Source organism: Maniola jurtina, chromosome Z, assembly GCF_905333055.1.
Source record: "Maniola jurtina chromosome Z, ilManJurt1.1, whole genome shotgun sequence".
NCBI classification, from domain to species: domain Eukaryota; kingdom Metazoa; phylum Arthropoda; class Insecta; order Lepidoptera; family Nymphalidae; genus Maniola; species Maniola jurtina.
Genome location: NC_060058.1, coordinates 16934926 through 16959558, shown reverse-complemented (window position 1 = coordinate 16959558; position 24633 = coordinate 16934926). Strand labels below are relative to the sequence as shown.

The 24633-nt window shown below is 37.5% G+C and overlaps 1 protein-coding gene across 5 annotated transcripts in view; it reads right to left on the bottom strand.

Annotated features, from left to right (window-relative positions):
- Positions 1-9916: 9916 nt before the first annotated feature.
- LOC123880327 (sodium-dependent serotonin transporter-like) overlaps positions 9917-24633 on the bottom strand; it is a 65262-nt gene continuing 50545 nt past the window's right edge. For all 5 annotated transcript variants that reach the window (XM_045928387.1, XM_045928386.1, XM_045928389.1 and 2 more), the window contains 3 exons: positions 14111-14254; positions 13177-13305; positions 9917-10728 (listed from right to left, as the gene is read on the bottom strand). In XM_045928387.1, coding sequence (XP_045784343.1) covers positions 10573-10728; positions 13177-13305; positions 14111-14254 — 429 coding nt within the window. In that variant the 3' untranslated portion in view covers positions 9917-10572. The remainder of the gene's footprint in view (positions 10729-13176; positions 13306-14110; positions 14255-24633) is intronic.

The window sequence follows — 24633 nt, the reverse complement described above, 5'->3', positions numbered from 1 at the left end:
AATTATAATATATTCATTATTTATTCTAGATATATTTGAATCCTAGTTCCACAAAGAGAAATGTCCCATTTCTATAATTTTGGATGCAAATCTAATAGTTATACACAATATTGTAACACCTCCTAATATCCAAATAATAATATCATCTCTAATTTAGTTTGTAAAATAATTCTTTACTCAAGATTTTTGGAACTGATTTTCAAATAATCTAGTTTAAAATTAAATGTAAATTAGTACATCACCATATATCAGCTTCTGCTGGCCCGGATACACACTATTTTATTCTATTTATAATTTTTCTATTATTAACTATACAATTGCAATATATTTCTACACTTAATTAATATTCACTGTTAGGTTCTACTGCACGTTGAGCCAGACCTCAATCGAATGTTCCTCTCGGTCCCCCAGTGTAGCCTTAAAACGTCCACACGGATATCTTTTGTTCACGCCCATGATCTGAAATGAAAAAAAACCCAGCGAAATTTCGGTTTCTGATTGGTTCACTCTTGCGCACAGAATTACCCTGGCTGATGGCTAATTGGCTGAAAATAAAATGTATTTCGAACATCCCTTAATGGGCCGTACCTTTTGCTTTCTCACGCTCTTGCCTTGCCTAGACCACTCGCATAACACGTGATTACAATTTTGTACACTTGTAGAGATTTCTAAGTTAAAATTTACGACTTTTATCTAATTTATGACCGACCCTAACGCAATTTAGCTTTAGAGCAATTTATTTTGCCCTTTTGTTTTTTTATACTTCCTTTCCTACAATTACTCAGAATCTTAACTAATTTATTTCTTTTCGTGCGAGATTTTTGTTTTAAAGAGCAAGGCTTCAAATTTCCGACAGTCATAAAACCGTATGACGGATGGCAAGGCCATCTCACGCTCCCCCAAAATAGATTTTTAATACACGTAGCTCCTTTTGTCCCTGCAGCTGTGCTAGTCGTTTCAAAATCTATTTTTCCCCTTATCTGTATTAGAACGCTAGTATCTGACCTCCTACGCCTATCTATTATACCCTCGGGCATGACCATAGCTATTTAACTCAGGTATCTCTTTGTTTAGTGTACCCCAAACTACCTGTTTTCTGTCCCTTTTAATACTCTAGTTTTACCTATCTTTCTATTTATCTACATAGTACCTAAACAAATGAATGGCATTGTAGTTACCCTTAACTTTACCAGTATGAACGTCTATTAATGTATATACATTATTATATGGAACTGCCCCTATTATGTACGGTCCTTCATATAAGCGCATGAATTTTTTTGTCAACTTTTTATCCGCATCTGACTTCGTAAAAGTCTTAAGTTTCACTAAATCTCCGATTTCGAATTGTATTAACTTATGATTTTTGTTATAATGTAATTGCCTACTTTCGGCCGCCTTATCTATGTTTTGTCGTGCCTGCTGTCGAATCTGTTCTAACGGTTCACCCTGTAAGTCTGCCCTCACCGATGAGTCAGTGTTGAAATCAGTCGATAGCAGAGTACGCTTTCCATATATAATCTCGTTTGGCGAATATCCCGTTGTAGTATGTATTACCTGATTATAACAATCTTCTATATCCGATAATAGATCTACCCATGAACGATGCGATTTGTCGCAATACGTCCTGAATAATCTACCTAACTCTTTATTAACCCTCTCTGTCGAATTTGGCCGCGGATTTCTAACAGATGTGTGCGTTAATTCGATACCTAGTTGGCGAATACCTAACTCGAAAACTTTTGAAGTAAAGTTCGCGCCTCTGTCTGAACATAATGTCTTAATTGTGACCTGCTTATGAAACTTTTTTACACAAGTTAAAGTAGCCTTCCCACTAGCCTGGCGTAGTGGGTATAGTCTGATTAACTTACTATAAGCATCTTGCATTACGAATATGTATTTAAAACCAAATCGTCCTGCCGGTAAAGGTCCAAAAATATCGCAAAAAACTCTCTCTCCTATTTCCTTCGCTATTACAGTTTTTATTGGCCCCGTGTGCGTCTCCAAAGCATGTTTTGACTTTTGACATGTCTCGCAAGCTCTTACAACACGACCTATTTTACGAGACATATTTGGGAAATAATATTGACGTTTCATCAGAGCATAAACCTTGTATCGCCCGAAATGACCTACTTCTTCATGTATGCTAACTATCAAATCCCTTAGTATGTTCTCGGGAACATATAACCTTAAGATATCCCCTTTTATGTCTCTTCTATAAAGAATCCCTTCTTTAAGCACGTAGTACTTTGATTCAGAAGCGTCTGCTGTTTGCACGCGTCTAATTATCTCACTAGCAGTCTTGTCGCGACTTTGATAACTACCTATCTCTCTCCATCGCTCCCGCACTAATCGTCCTAATGATGTTTTAAATAGATTCATTTCAGGCCCCGTGGCCTTGTTAGTTAATACATCAGTGGTCCCCTTTAAGTGTCGAGACAATACGTCTGCTACAATGTTTAGTTTACCCTTCACATGTTCGACTGTGTAATTAAATCGCCCTATATAATGTACCCAACGTATCATCCTAGCGCTCAATAGTTTGCACGTCTGCAAGAAAATCAGACTCTTATGATCAGTCCTAATGACTAAATTCGCTCCTCTCAAATATGTTTCAAACTTTGACAAACTGAAAATGATGGCCCATAGTTCTTGTTCAGTAACTGTCCATTTGCGTTCTGTCTCTGTCAATGCTTTACTACAGAACCCTAATATTTGTTCTTCACCTGCTTCATTCAATTGATAGACATAACCCGAAACCCCCAAATTACTGCTATCGGTTTGTAAATAATAAGTTCCCTTAGGATCTGGGTGTACAAGAAGTATCGTGTCTATAAACAATTTCTTGACCCTTTCAAAACAATCGTTAATTTCCTCTGTCCATGACCATTTCGTATTTTGTTTTAATAGGTCACACAGTGGTTTAACCTCTTCGCTATATTTTGAAATAAATCTTCTGAAATAATTTATTAATCCCAGAAAGCCTCGTAATTGTTTTATAGTCCGAGGTATAGGGAAGTCTAATATGGCTTTAACCCGTTCAGGATCCATACGTACCCCGTTAGTATTTACTATGTGTCCTAACAACTTTACCTCTACACATAAGAACCGACACTTCTCTAACCTTCCAGTTAAACCTGCGGTTTCTAATTTATCTAACACTCGATCTAAATGTTCTAAGTGTAACTTTATGTCCCCCGTAGTGAATATGACTATGTCGTCTAAATAGTTTACGCAAAACTCTCGTACTCCTACTAGGATATAATCCATTGCTCTCGAGAACCCTGCTACAGAAGTCTTTAAACCTTGAGGTAAAACATTATAAGTATACGTCTTCCCCATGAACGAGAACCCAGTATACTTCCTAGAATCTTTATGCAAAGGTATTTGAAAATAGGCATTATTCAAATCAATTAAACTGATATAATTTACTCCATGAAAGGATTGTAAAATCTCAGATGTGAGTGGAGGCGCGCCCGCGTCACCTACCATTTTCTTATTCAACTCTCGTGCGTCCAATAAGAGTCTTATTGACCCATCTCGCTTCTTAGTGAAAGTGAGAGGACTACAGTAAGGAGTCGCTTCCTGTCTGATCACGCCTAGTTTTTCTAACTCTTCTAATTCGGTTTTTACCTGTTCTCTATACGCCAAAGGTACCGGATAACTGTGTTTTACAAAAGGTGTTTCGTCTAATAGCTCAATAACGTGTTCGTACTTGTTTGTCAAACCTAAACCTTCCGTAAATACCTTACAGTGTTTGTTTAACACAGGTAGTAATAATTCCTTTTGTTCATTACTTAAGTTCGCGTCATCTAATTTTAATCCCTTAAATTTCTCATTATCTAAATTCATGTCTGATACACTTTGTTCCACTGGCCTAGAGTTTTGATTTAATATTAAATTAATCGTGGCTGCGTTCGTCTCTCCCCCTAACCTTTCGATTTTGCAGTCCGAATTCAGCCTAACACAAGACCTAACGCCCATATGTTCAATAGTCAAAGTGTGTTCACCATTACAGTTCACTATTCCTTTTACCCGCTCTAACCAATCGTATCCTAGAATCAATGACCTAGGAAGACGTCGCATAACTAGTACAGGTGCTTCAACTAAAGTACTACCTAACTGAAACTCTATTAGCACTAACCGATTTGTGCTTTCACTTCGCGATCCAAACGCGCCTTGTATTTGAATTGCTGGAATAGCGATCTCTGGCAATGTCCCATGTTCTCTTAGAATAGAGTCGTACAATTCCCTAGTTATTCCACTAATCTGACTTCCCGTATCTATGAGTGCACTCATACTTCTTCCATACAATCTAACACATACTTCAGGTAACCTAGGTAAAGAATAATCAACACTCACATCGGTTTGTTCATCTAATTCATGATACATTGTGTACACATTCAAACCTCTCCTCATACAAGTTTCACAAGTCACGCCTAACTCATTACACTCTGTTACATTTTCAAACTGGTTTTCCAATAAGATTCCTATACTCCTAATTTCAAATTGACTACTATACTCGTTATAATCAACGCCGCCTCTTAATAACCGCTTAAGTCCCTTATCTCCGGTCCCCAAACTCTGTCCTGGCTTCCATCCACTATTAATTAAGATCCTATAGACTACACCTGTCCTTTCGTGATCTGAGGTCTTTCTGACGCCCGTGCCACACAAGACTAACTGATTTGACCTCGTTTGTGTTGGGCATTCTAGTTTTTTTGATGATCCCTCCCCCACATTCTTAGACACAGTAAGATCCTCGCCCTCTTTTACGAACGTGATTGCCGGCCTAATTTGTTTAGTTTCGGATACCGTAGGTCTGTTAAAATTAACCCTAGAACCTAATCGACCACGATAGCCGCGTCCCCTCGTCGAATTTCCCCTAGCTCTCCAACTTCTTGTTGACATTGTTGCTACAATAGGTCGTCTCGATGATGACTCATTGTATCGTCTACCTCTGTAATTATTACTAACGCTACCTCTCGTAAATTGCCTAGGTTTTTCAACAATATTTTGCTCTATGTTTCGAAGAAATTTCGCTCCGTTCATGATGTTAACTTCCTCTGTTCTAGTAAACCATAATCGCTGTATATCTATAGCATAATGTCGCATAATAGAATTGACCAAATCTCTCTCACTAAACGCAATAGTTAATGACTGCATTGATTCTGCTTGCTCAGCAAAATGTTCGGACATCGACATTCCCGAATCGCTTGAATATACCGCATTAATCAATTTATATCTTATAGATTCCTGAATTTGTTCGGTCCAATAATTTCGTCTAAAATCAATCTCGAAGTCAGCGAACGTAGTCCAGCCCTTCGAATACAAGTCCATAACCTTCCGAGCATGCCCCGAGATGCAACCTAACGCTATATCTATTTCGCGATCTAATCCATTTACCGCCCTTATATATTTCTTTAATCGTTTTAGAAAAACGATGGGGTTAGTGAATGGTTTTCCGTCGAAATTTGGTTTAGTTACTGACGGCTGTACAACATATAAATTCCGGGTCTCAGATAATGTACTTGTGCTCGCGGTTTCAAGATTCGACCCCTGCCTATCAGATTTTTCATTTTCATTAATCCCGTTCGACTCGTGTGAAGAAATGCTCGCGATTTCATTTGAACCGGTATTTGAATTTAACTGTTGTAATTTTGCTTCGAATTCGGTGATTTTTTTCAAAATCAACTCTAATGTAGCATTCCCTAAGGTCGTTGTTTGCTCGCTCGATTCTACGGTACTAACATCGCTTTGCCCCGCACCTACTTGCTTTGTTCTACGTCCTTTTCTACCTGAAGACATCCTTTTTTTTTTTTCAATTTGACCCTATTTCTTTTACCTACTTTGGTACTATTTTAAATTTTATTTGAATAACTTTCATAAGTCGCGAAGCCGTATTTTTAATACTAATATAATACTGATACTAATTGCAATCACATGTTTGGGTCTGCTTTGATTATATGTATTCTCAGAGTTTGAAAAAAATTAAGTCTGAGAAATAAGCAAGGAATAATAGCTCGATCTCTGTAGTATCTTCTGAAAACCTGTAAATTTTACATTTATAAGACATACAGCTTATTTCTGCTCTCCTGCTCCCCCTATACATAAATAAATGTAAATGTACAACATATAAATATAAAACAACATGCAGTGTGTCCTTAAAACTTATAATTTATAAATAGCAATGTAAGTTTATAAATTTTTCTCTCTCAAATACCCAATCATAATTTCTACGTTGTGTTATTTTTATGTTAATGTAAATCTAGTCATATCGTTATTTCGAATACGTACATAGATCCCTGGTCACTCGGCATCAAATTTCTGTGATGGTACGGTGTGATCGTCTATACTAGTGGTTAAGATTAGGCATTATGAAGAGATAAAATAAGAAATAAACTCAGCTGAATTATAGAAACACCTAGGTATTTAAGTCATGAGTTATTTACAAGTAATTAATTGGTACAGTACGTTGGGTGAACACGTAGACTTCTCGACCAGCTAACAGGTTTACACGGATTGAATTATAAAAAATTAATGTAAAATTTCAACTCCTCAAAATAAATATAATGAATGGAGAGATTTGTTAATTTAGAACGTCCTGTTAGTGTGGAAAATCAGTTGATACGTGTATTTGCCTTATTTAGGCCATCGGTTTGAGACCAACCGGCATTCCTCAAGCACGGGGGAAATACCTACGCTGAAACTTCAGCCTTAATCCATGTTATGTGGGGCACAGCAATTGGACTCTCCTATTTTCGCTGCGAAGCGTTTTCAATTGCCTAGGTACGGAAACCTAGGTTCTTTTCAGTGAGCTCTGGGCTCGCCCCAAAACCATGGTATTTTTGTATATATATATATATTTGTTTGATTGATTGTCAATAAATTGGCCAATTTATTAGTTCGGAGAGTCCAGCTGTATAAAGACATGACGTGTTTGCTTTGTGCCGGAATCTCGCTGCTGGTACGTCACCAATCAACCATGTACCATAATATAATATCAAGCAAAGAAATTTCAAAGTACAGCAAAACTAGTATTTTTATCTTATCAAAACTCGGTGATTCACAAATTCAGCTGGCGTCGGTTTTAACAGATAATGTTACCTAAAATGCTGTTTGGGAAAGATCGGTACACAATAAAAAAAAGGTACCTACCTGCCTCGCCATCTGTCCTCCGGAGGCAGCGTGTATTCCATTGTCTCGTTCAGGGTATTTTAGTAGGTAGATGAAATTTAGCTGTTACTCGAAAGTATCCTCGACAAGGTCCCTTTAAGGTGTCTTTAGCCTGGGATTCGAACCCAGCCAACCCTATTATCTTTAGTAGTGGAGAGCATTCTTGGTATATTAGTACTAATCGTTTTGTGATAATAAAAGTATAAGGAAAAACCATCGTGAGAATTTCACATAATGGTATAAAATACCATATGATGAAGGTAAACTTGATCGAGAGTTCTCTATGAAGTCCGCGCTCAGTAGTGAGCCGGTGAAAGCTGCTCATGTTGATGAAGACGATGTTTATACCGCGGTAGCTAGTAGTTTATAGCACACCACCTTATTTTAGCTATTGAGTAATTTTTCTACCAAATCTATAATTGTAACGACAAGTGTCATTCCATCAGACTGCATTAGACTGCTAATTCAATTTTATTCCCTATTTAATGCTGAATAAGAGCTAGTATTATAAATAGGTGCACTGCTGAAAAAAAAAACCTAACCTAATTTTTACTTAATAATAGGAATTGTGATTGGTAAATAGGTCATATGAGAAAATCTTAATATTGGAGCTCAAGTTAGTTCGATACATGGTTTCTTCGTATCTTTGGCTTTGTTAATATTACAATACGATAGTCTAGCCTCCAAACAAATTGAATCTCCATTATTAAATGTCTAGGAAAATGTATCTAAATATAGCAAATAAAAGATGATAGTTATACCCAAGTGCATTTATTTCTGGTAAATAATTGTTTATTTACTCATACAGTTGAGTATTTAGAAAAAAAGAAGAGAAACTGAATTTATTATTTAGACTGGGAATTAAGTAACTTTATTACATTAATTAATTCCCGGCCGAACATTTGCTTCCTAAGCCATACTAATTATTGAAAGGGAAAAGCAAATATTCAAACAAAAAAACCCTTTCGGCTTTATATAATATTATGTACACCATTTTATCTAAAATACACACATGCCCACATAATCAATAGAGATATTATCTATAATTCTTACTTCTATAATAAAGTAAATTTTAAGGACACACATTATGCGTAAATTATAATATATTCATTATTTATTCTAGATATATTTGAATCCTAGTTCCACAAAGAGAAATGTCCCATTTCTATAATTTTGGATGCAAATCTAATAGTTATACACAATATTGTAACACCTCCTAATATCCAAATAATAATATCATCTCTAATTTAGTTTGTAAAATAATTCTTTACTCAAGATTTTTGGAACTGATTTTCAAATAATCTAGTTTAAAATTAAATGTAAATTAGTACATCACCATATATCAGCTTCTGCTGGCCCGGATACACACTATTTTATTCTATTTATAATTTTTCTATTATTAACTATACAATTGCAATATATTTCTACACTTAATTAATATTCACTGTTAGGTTCTACTGCACGTTGAGCCAGACCTCAATCGAATGTTCCTCTCGGTCCCCCAGTGTAGCCTTAAAACGTCCACACGGATATCTTTTGTTCACGCCCATGATCTGAAATGAAAAAAAACCCAGCGAAATTTCGGTTTCTGATTGGTTCACTCTTGCGCACAGAATTACCCTGGCTGATGGCTAATTGGCTGAAAATAAAATGTATTTCGAACATCCCTTAATGGGCCGTACCTTTTGCTTTCTCACGCTCTTGCCTTGCCTAGACCACTCGCATAACACGTGATTACAATTTTGTACACTTGTAGAGATTTCTAAGTTAAAATTTACGACTTTTATCTAATTTATGACCGACCCTAACGCAATTTAGCTTTAGAGCAATTTATTTTGCCCTTTTGTTTTTTTATACTTCCTTTCCTACAATTACTCAGAATCTTAACTAATTTATTTCTTTTCGTGCGAGATTTTTGTTTTTAAGAGCAAGGCTTCAAATTTCCGACAGTCATAAAACCGTATGACGGATGGCAAGGCCATCTCAATGTCCCATGTTCGATCCCGAAGCAGTACCTACCTAGTTATTTCATCTCATTCATCGATGTATACGGATGGGCCCTTCGAAGATAAAAAACGCGCTCAAAAAGTCACGAGAATTTGCAAAAGTCTCTTGACTTTGTCAATGACGATGACGTGAGATTCAAGCGTATTTTTGCGGACGGAATTGTATGGGAAAGGCTAATCCATATACATCGATGATCTCATTATAATCTCTAACCTTCATTACCCCACTACTGAGAACGGGCTCTCCTTTCAGAATGAGAATTTATGCCATAGTTCATTATTTTCTTAGCCAATTCCGATAAGTATAGCCTGAGCAGTCTAAGAGCGGTAACGCAGTCATCCAATCCCATACCGTGATAATACGGATATAAAAAACTCGGACATCTGTGACACCTACGTCATATTATGTCCGATTTGAATCCGAGGCAAATCCGAGATATTATCACGTATATCGGAGAGAACTCGGATGATGGAATTCGGACCTTAGTGCGTAAGCTACCATACAAATAGTTCTATAACCACTTCGGAATGTGTTTTCACGGATTTGGATCGGATGAAGTGCATAATCGCCCTAAAAGTTCAGATTTTTTTCGGGTTGTTCGATCAATCAAACTACCAGTCTAACAAAACGGAATAGACGTAAGTACCTATTTGTTACGCGAGACCGGCGGAGTGAATTTAAAAAAACAAAATTTGTTTGACCTAAATCTGGAATCATGGAAAAATAAAACCAAAAACACTGGAAAAATGGTTTATTGTAGTTGAAACAAACAAAACCTAGTCTAAAGTCCAACGCATACCTACGTAGTGGAGTAGAGCCGAGGCACAACTTTTTTATAACAATTTAAACTCCGAAAAACTTATTTTAAACTTTTATATAGGTAGGTTGAATTTTTTAGTGAAAATAAAATACGGGGGAGACATAGGGATCAGAAAATTCAGAGATAAAGGGTGGAGGAAAGGTAGGAATATTAAATTTTCATATATATTCTTAAATAACTTAATTATATAAAACTATTTAGTTTTCTATTTTGCACTCCAAAGTGACCGCCATGATCAAAATTCATTTCAAACACGCCCACGTTTGATTCACAGAAACACACAATTTTTTTGCCAAATTTCAACTTCATCGGTCCAGTAGATTCGGGGCAATAAATTGGCTGTTTTATATATTTTTTTTTTTTAATATTTTTTGAAATGAAATGAAATGAAAATTTATTTCACAAATTTAGATATATGCATTTCATGGAGTCCTGTGGCAGATAGACGGAGATAGTATCGAGTATCCTCGAGTAGATTACGAGTTTAGGAGCTAGTTTTTTTCATTTACATTTGAGAAACTTTAAAAACGTTTAGTCTCGGTTCGACTCCATTCTGCAAGTGTACATTGAGCTTAATTCATATGTAAAATGGATACATCTATGACACTCGAAGTTCGTTTCTTCGACGGGCCCGCGTCATATATATTGGTCAAGGAAGACGCTGAAGAGGGTTCAGATGCCAAATGATCCTTAAACATTAGAGGCAAGTGGTTACAATCGTACTTTTCCTGGAACATAAAAAAATACATTCATCATCAACATCATGATCAACCCTGCATCGGCCCACTATTGAGCACGGGTCTCCTCTCAAAATGAGAAGTGTTTAGCCAAGTCCACCACGCGGACCAACTGTGGGTTGGCAGACTTCACTCGCCTTTGAGAACATTACGGAGAACTCTCAGCCATGCATGCTGTTAAACCAACTAACATTTTGATTCCTTAAAAAGCACATATAACTCTGAAAAGATACAGCTGCGTGCCCGGCACCGATCTTCTGATCTCTCGAATAGGAGAGGAACATCTGAGGCACTAGGCTATCACGCCTCAACAATATATTATTGTTAGTATTTCAGTCATAATATTTGATGTTTTGGACTCTTACACGTTGCAACTCATACCGGGTACAGTTATTATTACATATTATAATATAATATATATATTTTTAATACAGTCGCTCAAAAAGTGGCGTATTGCAGGGACGTATAGCGTTCGGGACGTGGGCTATTACATACTTGAGCTTTTTTTTACCTTTCCCGCACTCGTGCGTTCTTTTTCCCAACTGTCAAAATAATGTCTATTAAAAAGAAAAACCAACCATGAAGTTTTTACTAAAAACATTCATAGAAGTTTTTATGATTCATGCAAATACGTATATTTCTAAAAAGAAGCTACTAATTTGTTTCAATATCAGATTTAATGATTTGATTGAGTTTGCTTATACTATAACTCTGCTTATATTCTACGGTTGGCGCCATTTTTCAGAAATTTTCTTTGCGAGTTTAGTTGTTTGTTGCACAAAATGAGTAATTTCGACCCTAGTTTTTTTTTCTATCTATTAACAATAAAGTTGTTTTAAATTAATATAATATTATTTTAATAAATTGCTTAATTTTTTCGCAACTGTATTAAAAATACTCGTTCAGTACACGTGCGGAACCGTCATTGCAACTTGTTCCGACTGTCAACCCTCGCCTTCGGCTACGCCTCGGCTCGGGTAGACATTTGTCGGAACTCTTTGCAATGACAGCCTTTCCACACTTGTAATGAAATATACTAGTGTAGTTATTACTAACAGGTAGAAAATAATATTGTACAAAAGCAACGTCCAGAAAATAGCTTTATATAAATACGAGTAGCTATGTAATGCTTTGACCTACTTTGATGTCACACATTTCACAGGTCGTTTAACTTAGCTATGTAAACGAATTGTCGTACCGCCTGGTTGAATCTATTCTACTTGAATGCTTAGTATTCTGTGTTAGTTATCACAGAATACTTTATAGGTAACCTTCAAACTTGCCGCAAAGTGCCGGGCGAAGGCAGCGCGGATGCAGCGCTGTAGCCGCGCGACGGCCGCCCGTCATTTCATCAATCGAAATTATATGTATGTATATAATATATGTATATATAATTTACTATATTGTAATAGTTAACTTTTAACATTAGACGCAAAAAGAGCTAGAGATTAAATTGGAGAATGTTCGTCGAAGACGTTCGCCTGTCAAAATGCTGAGAGCAATAACGCAAGAAGTTCACTTCACTACTATTTATTGAGCAGTTACGTTAGCAATACATAAAAATGCCATTAAAATGATATTATTTCATTTCTTTATAATATTATTTATCTGATTTTAGTATTTGTTGTTCAAGAACAGGATAAAACTGGAATTATTCACAAGTTTTAGTTTCTAATAAATTAAAGCCGTTTTTGACATATTATAGCATCGAATTCAATGTCCACCTTAAGTCCCCCCATTTCGTATGGGAGCTCCCCAAAAATAAAGCTTTTTATATTTGTTCGTATGCTATATTCGGCTGAAAGCCATCAGTTTACATATTGTGTTTAAATTTGAAGGAATAACGTTCAGTAATTCAGAAGTTATAAGGCTGTGACAGACAGACGGACAGAAGTGCAATTTCACTCAATTAGACTCGGAGACCTCACTGCGGTCAATAATAGCAACTCTTATACTGGCGCGGTGTTTAAGCTTTATGTGCAAGTTCGTAGATGTCGACGACATCAACGAGCTAGCTTCAAAAATGGCACGGCACTTGCCTTACGTTTTTACTAGTTTTTTTTTAAATTTCGACCAAATGAACAGACGGGTCACCTGATGTTAAATGATTACCGCCGACCATGAAAATATTTTGCAGTACCAGAGGAACTGATAATGCGTTGCCGACCTTTCAGGAATTTGTTGGTCCGCCCCTTGAATAACCCCATGTTGTAATCTAATGGGAGCGCCGCAGAAGGTAGTTGATTCCACAGTTTGCTTGTGCATGGAAAAAGGATCTGGCACAACAGTCGGAGTGCATCAGGCACCCAGGAAAGTTAAAATATAATCCGCAATTTTTAATATGTATTTAAAATGTATTTAGAAATTTCCTTGAAGGGGTAGGTAAAACACTTTCATAAAAATTGTAAAAAGTCAAAACTTATTCTTTGTGGTACTTACGTCTAAAATCAGACATTCGTGTTTACATTGCCTGCTGTGATACAATTCATTGAAGTTTCTTCTGTTTTTACGATCATCCAACTCTGGAGGACCATATTTGGGATCACTCTTGAATACTCCAGCTAAATTCTGAAAAAATAGTTTGGTAGGTAACCCGGTTAAAGTAAAACTAAATGTGCGGGGATTCCTTTTTTGAAAAAGGGTAGGTTTCTTTTTTCTTTCTTCCTTCATCGTACAGGAACGCTAAATCGCTTGGTAGCACGGATTTGCACGTGGGGTGGTAACTAGCCAAAGCCTCCCACCAGACCAGAAATTCAGAAATTATACACTCCTGCCGGGAATAGAACCCGGGACCTTACACTAATAAGACAACAGCGCTTACCACTACACCAGGGAGGTCTTCAAAATGCAGGCACTGAATTATACAGGTTTATGATACAGAGCAAAACATGATAATTATTTAATTGTTATAACGCACGTAGCTCCAAAAAAACCGGTTAAGTGCGAGTCAGACTCCCGCACCGAGGGTTCCGTACTCGGGTCATTTTTCCAACACTAAGCATGATAAATCAAACACTAATATGCATAAAAATAAATAAAAATCTGTATTGGAATATATACAGGTTAAGCCCTTTCATATACCCCACTTGGTAGTTATCTTACTTTGAAAATTGAAACATATTTTAATTTTTTTTTTTAATAATGTAACCACAAAACGGTTTTCGGATTTATTCCTTTAATGCGCTATAAGGCCTACCTACCTGCCAAATTTCATGATTCTAGGTCGACGGGAAATACCCTATAGGTTTTCTTGACAGACACGACACGGACGAACGGACAGACAGACAGACAGACAGACAACAAAGTGATCCTATAAGGGTTCCATTTTGCCCTTTGAGGTACGGAACTCTAAGAAGGTCGTAAGTATACTAACATTTTTCAAAATATATTTAGCAATAATTTTTGCGTTAAAAATGACCACAATGAACAGTGTAATGAGCGTCCACACTAAAGCTGTGATCTGGCTCCTGGGGTCCTCTATATGCGCTATCTCGATAGCTTTGTAAATTAACACCACCTGAAAACATAAATATTTCACACTTTATATTTATTATTACATACTATTATTATATAATTTCATGATTCTAGGACAACGGGAAGTACCCTATAGGTTTCTTGACAGACAGACAGACAGACAGACAACAAAGTGATCCTATAAGGGTTCCATTTTTTCTTTTGAGGTACGGAACCCTAAAAACGCAAACAGCTCCGAAAAATTAGAGGTGCGTGCCCGAGATCGAACCCCCCAATCTCCCGAGTAGGAGGCAGATGTCTTGACCACTAGGCTAACACACCTTTTTTTAAAAGAAGAATTATTGTTTCACCAAATATAAAATTGAACGAACTTATGAAAGTCCACTCAATTTATTTTCAAGCCGTAACCGCAAACTAGCCGACATAGAGAGAGAGCCCGCGAGGGCCAGACCTTCGCTATTTTATAAAAGCTGAAAGCTGTGATAAATTGTAAAGTTTAAGACTGTCTGGCAGGGGCTCACGACTCTAAGGCTAAGTGTATACCGAGACGCAGGCCACGCAGCACTGCACAGGGAATGTGCGACGCAGGTCTGCACAGGTACTTAGGTATCTGTGCCGCACGCACCTATGTTGTATACGCTCTTGTGTGATAACACACTGTTCACAAAAACTGCGCTGTGCTGAACTGTATCGCCTGCGAGGCGCGTCTTCGTGATTTCTAATACTGTTCCGAAGAAAATATGTATAAACAAATTACACTTTATACTTTGACGTAAGATTGTTTACACCTTTGTTACTTGATATTTCCCAAAGCTACCATGGTCCAAACTTCATAGTCGCTGATCGTTCCTCCCTGTGTTGGGTACAATACGCAGAGAAACTTTCAGCGTTTAAAATAACGAACGTCTGGCCCTTGCTGGCTCTTAGTCCAGCACGGGTGCGACTGTTTGCGCATATGAGTGCACTCATAATATCGGATGTTCACGGCCACGAGTGCTCGTGAAACTCTTCAATATTATCAGCGAGGGTGTGGAAACTCGTGGCTTGATCTTGAATCGACGTACTGACAAAACTGACTTATATAATATATTATATTGCATTGTAGGTGTAGACGAGGGCTCACAAATAAAATGGCATAGCTCAAGTGCCCTGCAGACATATAAACATCTATCGTTCTTAGATCGAAATTCTAATTTTTTTTTAAAAAACTTCAGTTTATTATAAAACTTGGTACCTGAGCTTAAAGTTTAATTAGGATTGCAAAATATTTATAATTAAGACCTCTGGTGATCCATAATAAAAAAATATTCGAATTTTTCAAATGAGAACAAAAAAAATACTCTAAAATAAACTGAAAATTTGAGCATTTTGAAACAAACACATTTTTCGGCCCTCATTTTTTGCATTTCTTGAGCATCATTTCTAAGACTGTCATCTACTGGGTCTACTGACACTAACGTCTGATCTCTTTTCGGTTATGTCGAATTGCCGTCTCATCGTTATCTCTACATCCCAACCCTACACTCAGCGGCCCCCCACAATCCACATCGTAATAAAACGTAGGTAGGTTGAAATGAGAAGAGTCATGCGTGCAGGTTTTCTCGCAATAAAGCAAATGATATCTACGTAATTTCTTAGAAAGCAGCGAAAGTATAATTAGAGATGCGTGCCTAGGATCGAACCCACGACCTTCCCAATAGGAGGTGGATATCTTAACCACTGTTCACAACTAATTAATCAACGCAAAGCCTGCAGTCTGCGGAGGCTTTTACACTGCAAGGGAAATTGAAATAAATATTCATATCCCTTCTCGGGAAATGCAAATAGCATTACAATGAGTTTGCAAGAATCTTCCATTTATGGATTCTCGTAGCGTTCTTATAATTGATTTGGAATATGATTTATCTGGCCCAATGGGTTGGGCCGTTTACCATTTTACTGGCAAAAACTTAATTTACGGCAATTAAAACTTAATAGCTTTCATAGTTTCTGAGTGATATAGTTGTGAGTTGTGATACCAGTGGTGTGACTTGCTAACGCAGTGAGCGAACCCCACCAATCCATATTATACCATACATATGGCACCACCTTTGACCATTATTATTGAAAAACATAGTTTTTAATTAAAATGCCAAGGAATACAAATTCATGTTTGAATTGACTCTCGATGCACTTTTATGTTTTTCTAGCTGATACCCGTGACTTCATCCGCGTGGATTTAGTTGTTTGAAATCGTGTGGGAACTCTTTGATTTTTCGGGAAAAAACTAGTCTATGTCACTGTTTGGATCATTAACAATCACCTATATCAATGCAAAAAATCACGTCGATCCAGTGTTCCGTAGCAGTGTGATTGAAGGACAAACCAACAAATCAATAAACCAACAAACAAACACACTTATGCATGTATAATATGGGTAGTGATTTTGTTCGCCTAGGGCGCCGGCGGCGGCGTTGTGTGACGTACGAACAGACGGACAGACATACGAGTATTATATTATGAAACTAAGCATAAGGGCAAGTATAAGGGTTTTTTTTGTTTTGTTTTACTAAACATAAAAAATGGCGCTAATATAAAAAGAAAGTATTTAAATAATTATAAAATAATTGAGTAAATAAATAGTTTACGGCATTATTACTTAAAGTACACTACTTTAAACGCTTAAACTTTAAATGCATTTTTCTGCAAAAGAGTTTTAAGAGCAAATACACTATAGAACTCTAGCGAATAATTTTGTTTGAAAGGTTCATTCAACGGGAACAAAACTGTTTCCTGCTCTAATTTAGTCTCTCAACCTCTCAGAGCCTATGCTGACCTGGTACGTAGGTACTTTCGACTGGATAATGGTAGAAACACATTTGCTGCATGACGCACTATTTCGCGCTATGAGAAGCGTTCTCTTATTTCCTCTCACAACCTCTCAGAGCTTATGCTGCCTCGGTTCTTCTTCTTCTCTTCTCGGAATTGGCAGCGCACTGAGCTCAAGCAGACCCTGTATGACCACTTTTGATATTCAGACTGTTCACTTATTTCCTCTCCCACCCAACAGGGATTATGCTGCCTTGGTTCTTCTCTCTTCTCTTCTCGGGACTGGCGGCTGCACACAGCCCTTGACCCATGTTCACCGTTGTCATTATACAGTGTTTGAGTGATATAACATGAGAATTATTATGGTAGGTTTGTAGACCAAATAGTTAGTGTCACAGATTCTTTCGTTGTTTCTACTTCTTGAAAACGTTCATACGGTTGTTCGAGTACACATAAGTTTTCCGCAATCAACTGTTTCTAGGGTTGTTACATTAGCGTTTTAAACAAACTCCATAAATCTTCATTGCTCTCACATCTGCACATCGGTCCTTATCTCAGCTTGCCGGGATGTTATAGACATCATCTATTGGGCAGCATGGTGCTCATCGAGGACAAATCTCAACCACCACTCTTATGGCAGCTTGGAAGAGTGGAGAAGGTGCAAGTACGGAGTGGTTCGCGTGGCAGACAGCAAGACTAAGAAGGGACTCATCACGCGGGTCTTCAACAACATTTGCCCCCTTCCAATCCTCAACTCGCGCGGACAGGATGTCTAGTACTAAGTGCACCTGCACTACTGCACTAGACAAGGGCGTGCGCCGCGGCACGGTGCACGGTGCGGGGAGCGGAGCCTCGCTGCGCGCCGCCGCGCCTGACTCATCATTGCGGTGCAACCGGCTACACGCATAGTTTGATTATTATTAAACATTTTAAAAACAATAAATCTAAAAGTGTTATCAGTGTGCATTACAGTCCTAACTCCTAACACAAACACAAAATACTCTCCATCTATCTTGCATTGTGATCGCCATCATCTACAGTTGTTGCTGCCAAGTGCTTAAAACGGCAGCAGTTTGTTGGGCGGGATGTGTCTCGCCTCCTCCAGGTGCACTATGTGTTTCCCTAGCTAGGTAAAGACTACGTTTACATTAGCGCAGGGCTAAAATTATGTCTAAAAGCATTTTCGCAGCCTCACAGCTATGCTTGCATGCATCCGTGCCTTGAAGCTTGGGGCTGAGCATGTATTTGTTAAATCCACAGTAGTAGTGACCTGGTTGACCTAGTTACTCTTGACTGCATCATGTTATGAACATAAAACATACCGACCCACTCCACTCTACGAGAAGCATGTGAAGCCATCTCTACCTAGCGATTAATCCTCGTTATCGGTGACTTTGAACATTGGTTTGTTACCATTTTTTTATCTTATTCTTTTTAGATTGTCATGAAACAGGTTTTTTTTGTATTGTGGTCATAATTTCTTACTAATATTATAAAGGAGAAAGTTTGTGTGTGTGTGTGTGTGTGTGTGTGTGTGTGTGTGCAAAAACTACTGGACGGATTTGGCTGAAATTTGGAATGTAGATAGATAATATCCTGGATTAGCACATAGGCTACTTTTATCCCGGAAAATCAAAGAGTTCCCACGGGATTTCAAAAAACCTAAATTCACACGGGCGAAGTCGCGGGCATCGGCTAGTTTCTTATAAATAACAGTTTGAATAGAATAAAGTACAAAAACGTTTGGCTTTAGTTTAGATAATCCTTCTAATTTTGGTTGTTTTATTTTGTTTTCCATAACGAAGTTTCCACAAGCTTCCATTAATCAGTTTATATTACAAACTCCTGGTTCGACCTGACGACTTCAATCGCTACCTGATATACCGATCCAGGTCAGCAATTTTCCGATGCTAAAGGTAAGCCTCCAAAGCGTCAAATGCAGCTTGTTTCTTGACAACACCTGAATATACAACTACGCTGGAAGAAGTCTGTCATACAAAATGACAGCTATTTTTGTGCCGATTTGAGATGCCCATTGATGGCGGAGAGCCACCCCTGTGGATACGCCACACCTTGGCACTTTGTGTCTAATTGTCTGTCTATCTTTGTTGTACTATGTTGACAGAATATATTTCATCACTAATACCTACAGGATATACATAATATACAGAATATAACCAGAACGCTAGCAAAAATGAAGACAGGTGATAGTACTGATGATTACTGATAAGTGATCAGATACCATAGAAAACCCGACGAAAAAACATTACGGACGCTATTTTGAAAAGTTTACAATAAATTGCAAATAAAACATCTGACTGACGCAACAGGTCAACGAACGTTCTGTAAATAGGTAACTCGAAGTCCATGCCATGTCGTAGGTGGGGCATTTTTCGGGGGGCAACCCAAGTTTTGCACTCTATACAATGCGGGATTGAAAAATACCAAATCACTAAAACTACAAGATGAGGCAAATGGTTATTGATACAGGATAGGTAGTATTACAATATGCTAAGTTTTTGTTAGCGTTCTGGTTACAGTCTGTATTTAGTTCCGAGTTCGCTCACATGTCGCTCACTGTTGCTGTCAGCATAGTAATGGCGGAAATCAATCAGCTTCAAAAACAGATCTCAAATTTCATATTAATATAACAATTACAAAAATCCCATATAAACTTTCATCGCCTATTTTACCACGCACAAGAAATACTTTTCTAAAATAATTTATAGAGGTTCTTATTATTTAACGTTTCTAACTTCAAAATCATAGACTTTATAACAACTTTGATGACTTGATTTCTAATTACTACTTTCCGACCCCCTATTACACCCCCTTTTTTATCATATTTTATCATAAACTTTTTTTAGCTGATCTGAGATGCTTTCAGCTATTGAGTCCAATACCTACACTCACACACACACGGGTCACACAATATGACCTAACGACTTCTTTGCCATTGTTGCGTGGTTGCAGTGCAGTTTGACTGGTGTAAATTAAAAATTTATAACACCCCCGACCTGTGAAGGCAGCTAGAAAAGAGCTGATAACTTTCAAACGGCTGAACCAATTTTCTTGGATTATAGCTAAAGAACACCCTCGATCGGCTTGATCGAGGGTGTTTTTTAGCTTTCAAACAAAAAAAACTAAATTAAAATCGGTTCACTAGTTTAAGAGCTACGATGCCACAGACTGAAACACAGATACACAGATACACACGTCAAACTTATAATACCCTCTTTTTGGGGTGTTATAATAAGTATACACTAATTGTACCGAACTACCAGTGGGTATTTGTACAGCTTCATATAACATAATTCGTTATATGAAGCGATATTCCTGCAAAATTAACGTAATCCAAGTTACGAGTACAACTTAGTGCATGTATTGAAAACCTAACTCAAAATATTTAACAATACTATCCTTATTTAATATGACCCTACACCATCCACGTGTAAAAGCTTATTAAGAGGGCTCTCTCCGTCACTCGTTCCATACAATCGTATTTCCTATTTTCATTTGAATATTAAGCAACCAAAGTCCATGAAATTTTGCAGACATATTCTAAAAATCTAATATCTATGTCTGTGGTATTCCAGATTTCTGTTAAAATATTCGGTTTCAAAGTTACGCGGTCTTAAAAATTTTCATACAAATATTTGAGCCCCTGTAATTTTAAAACTACATATTTTTAGAAAAATCTAAAACACCACAGACACAGATATTAGTTTCTAGAATATGTCTCCAAAATTTCATGGACTTTGGTTGCTTAATATTCAAATGAAATTGGAACTACGATTGTACTACGATTGTATGAAACGAGTGACGGAGAGAGCCCTGTTAATATTAAGCTCTGCACATTTGTGTAAAAGATGCATTTAAAGCCCACTGTAAAATGTATAATAGTGAAACTATCTGATGCTCGCGACTTTGTCCGCGTGGAAATAAGTTTTTAAACATCCCGAAGGAACTCATTGAATTTTCGTAATGATAAAAATTGAATTAAAAATATAAAAACCTCCGACACAAAACCCTCTAAAAAGTAAAAAATAATAGGTAAGTATATAATATGGGCCCTTTAAGAATAGTATAAATAGTAAAGTTTTTATCCAAGCGCTCGTTGCGCCAGGGGACCGCTAAAGGTAACATAAACTACGAAAGTCATCTGTTGTAGAAAGAATAGTTTTTGGGAACTTTGTGTCGGGGGTTTTTAAAATTTTAATTTTAATTTTTATTTGACGCTTTTTAAACTTTTTATATTTAATGTTCTTTTTTACATTATTAAAATGAATAAAAACAATATCAATAATTAAATTATAGCTAAAAACACTCTCGATTAAGCCACCTTTCAAACAAAAAAAAACTAAATTACAATCGGTTCATTCGTTTAGGCACTACGATGCCACAGGCAGATACACAGAGATACAGATACACAGATACATAGATACACAGATACACACGTCAAACTTATAACACCCGTCTTTTTGGGTCAGGGGTTAAAAAATAGCCTATGTCATTCGCCAGGCCTTTAAATAAACCCATACAAAAATCATGTTCATCCATTGCTCCGTTGCAACTCGATTAAAGGATTTGAACCAACAAACAAACGTACTTTTGCATTTATGATATGGGAAGTGATGTTAAATGTATGATAGAAATAAACAACAAACTTTCGTTAATTTCCACGCTTCCGCGCATTTATATACATTAAGGTCGTAGCTCACTTACAGGACACAGCTCACTCACGGTAAAAATATAAACATTCAAATATGGGCCTAAAGTCGTACTCTGTACCAGTGGTCGCAATAGAACCATGCGATTCAAGCGAGCGGTCCACGCGAGCAAGTTGTAACGTGCGCAGCTTAGGAAGACGCCTTAGTGCTAGTAGTCGTCGCTTCAGCGTCGACAGCGAGGCGTATGGCCAACTAGCGGTCACTTCGATTTGAGTGGAGCAACGCGTGTGTTGTGTGGGAACGGTGCTGTGTAAATGAGCTACGAGCTTTAGTCTATAATATTGTAACACTTCGTTTTATATTTACGTTATTTTATAGTTTTGTGTTATTTATTTTAGCATTATGTTCTATTGTGTCTCTTTTTGGGGTTCCGTACGCGTGACGTGTGGTTACGCATTCGCCACTCATCAAAAAACGTATGAACGTCACGTCGCGTGCAGTGTGACGTGTGTCGTGTATCGTGACCGTAAATCGTGCTGTGCTGTGGCTCATGCTTAAACACCATTAGGCCTCATATACACGAGAGCTTTTTAACGTCCATTAAAAAAGCGTCCAAAAAGAACAAATGTATTCCCAAGTACCTATCTGTTCAAACGTAAAAAAACGTGTGAACATATACTTAAATTGTTCTATTTGGACGCTTTTTTAACGGACGTTAAAAAGCTCTCGTGTTTTAAATGAGGCCTTAGGATGCGTTGGCGTTGAATACGAGACATGCAAGAATAGATCAATCAGGATTATTGAGAGATGCGGAAAAATCTTATCACGTCCTCTCTCAAAGATCTAAGCGAATACATCTCTACTTCAGTACAAATGTATCCTTATTTGTTTATCTTTTGTTGGCTAGAAACGATCGCTATACCGATAGCTAGTAGATCGTATACTCGTAGTTTGCAAAGTAGGTACTGTAAAGTGAACTTGATTTTGTGAGAGCGTAAAGCATATTCGTGGTTTCTGGGAAATCGGAACAGTAAACATTCAGAATTCCTGGAAACTACGGGTGTAAGCTTCACACGGGAAAGCTGAATATTGTATTGCGGTCAGCGCTCGCTCCCTTTCCCCCTCACAGTGTCACAGGCGAGAATGAGAGTATACGCGTTACTTTTACTTGCGACCGTGACCTCGAAAAATTAGGTCAGCCGTCAGTGTGATTTTAAGGTCGCCTCCTGCGTAGGCAGGTCTCGTATAAGAAGTAGGCTAGAATCAGAACACTACGAGCATTAATAGTAGCTACACAATACACATGCACTTCTATAAATTTTAAGGCTGATACACATTCTGCGCAGTGTTGGTTTATACGTTTGTTAGTTTGTCCTTCAATTACAACGCAATGAAGCAACGGGTCGGCGTGATTTTTTGCATGGATACAGTTAAAGACCTGGAGAATGAAATATAGGCTACTTTTCATTCCAGATCATCAAAGAGTACCCCCAGGACTCTTAAAAAACTAAATCCAATGAACTTGCATGCATCAGGTAGTAATAATATATACCAATTTAAACAAGTGTTGAAGGTTACAGTAACTAGAAAAGAGCTTATAACTTTCAAACGGCTGAACCGATTTTCTTGGTTTATAGCTAAGAACACTCTCGATCAAGCCACCTTTCAAACAAAACATACTAAATTAAAATCGGTTCATTAGTTTAGGAGCTACGATGGCACAGACAGATACACAGATACATACGACAAACTTATAACACCCCTCTTTTTGGGTCGGGGGTTAATAAAGATAAGTATAGAAAATAAAAATTCATAACTGTAACTTTTAATTATTGGACATTGTTCGAGCTGAGGTACCTACCTACTTAATCCTTTGGCGAACAACAAAGTGTATAGTTACATAGAGAGAGCCAGCGAGTGCCAGACCTTTGTTATTTTATAAAAACTGAAAGTTTCTCTGCCCACTGTTCTGGCAGGGGGATACCACGATAACGTGTGTGGCAATGCATGACGTAATTTCTTGATTTATGAAGAAAATATAAAAAAATGACTTAATATTTTGTGGTAGATATTTTACACCTATATTGTCTGTTATCTCCCAAAGTCACCATGAACCAAACTTCATAGTCGCTGATCGTTCCTCCCTACATTGGGAACAATACGCAGAGTTCTGCGCTTGTATAAAATAACGAAGGTCTGGCTCGCGCTGGCTCACTTCATTAGTCCATTAGGTTCACTAGTAATAATTAATTAATTAATACTATACCATCTACTCAATAATTGGTAACAGTAGTTGGTAATCGGTCAAGGTTTTAATGGAGCGGAGAGTTGCTTGCATGTAATAAGTTGTATGGGGTAAAGTGGACTTCACCTTGAACTTGCTCTAGTGGGTGGCTGATCGATCCCTGTAATGGTTCCAAATCAGACGTGATGAACAGATACCAATTTGTCAGCCAATCTTTCGCTTTGCGCTGTTTTAATGAAATACAGAATAGCAGGAAAGATTACAACATCGAACTATAGAAAAATAATACTCAAAGTGTAACCAGAACGCTAGCCAAAACTTAGGATTAATATTATACTACCTTAAGACAATCCAAGGCCAATAACCATTTGCCTTATCTTGTAGTTTTAGTGATTAAGTATTTTTCAAACCCGCATTGTATAGCGTGCAAAACCTATCAGAGACCTTTGTCCAGCGGTGGACCTTTGTCCAGCGATGCAGAAGACACTAAACAAAGACGTTTGCTCTAAGCAGACGACAAGTTGAGGCATTTGAGTCAGCGTAAAATCACATCATCTCATTTCACCGTCTCAGAGCAGCCGTGAAAAATCAGTCCAGTTAACTCCACAGAATAGAAACTATTAGATACTAAGCTTTATCGGATCGATTTAAGTCGATTTCACGTCGATAGACAGGAGACTCGTGTGAAATGTCAACTGA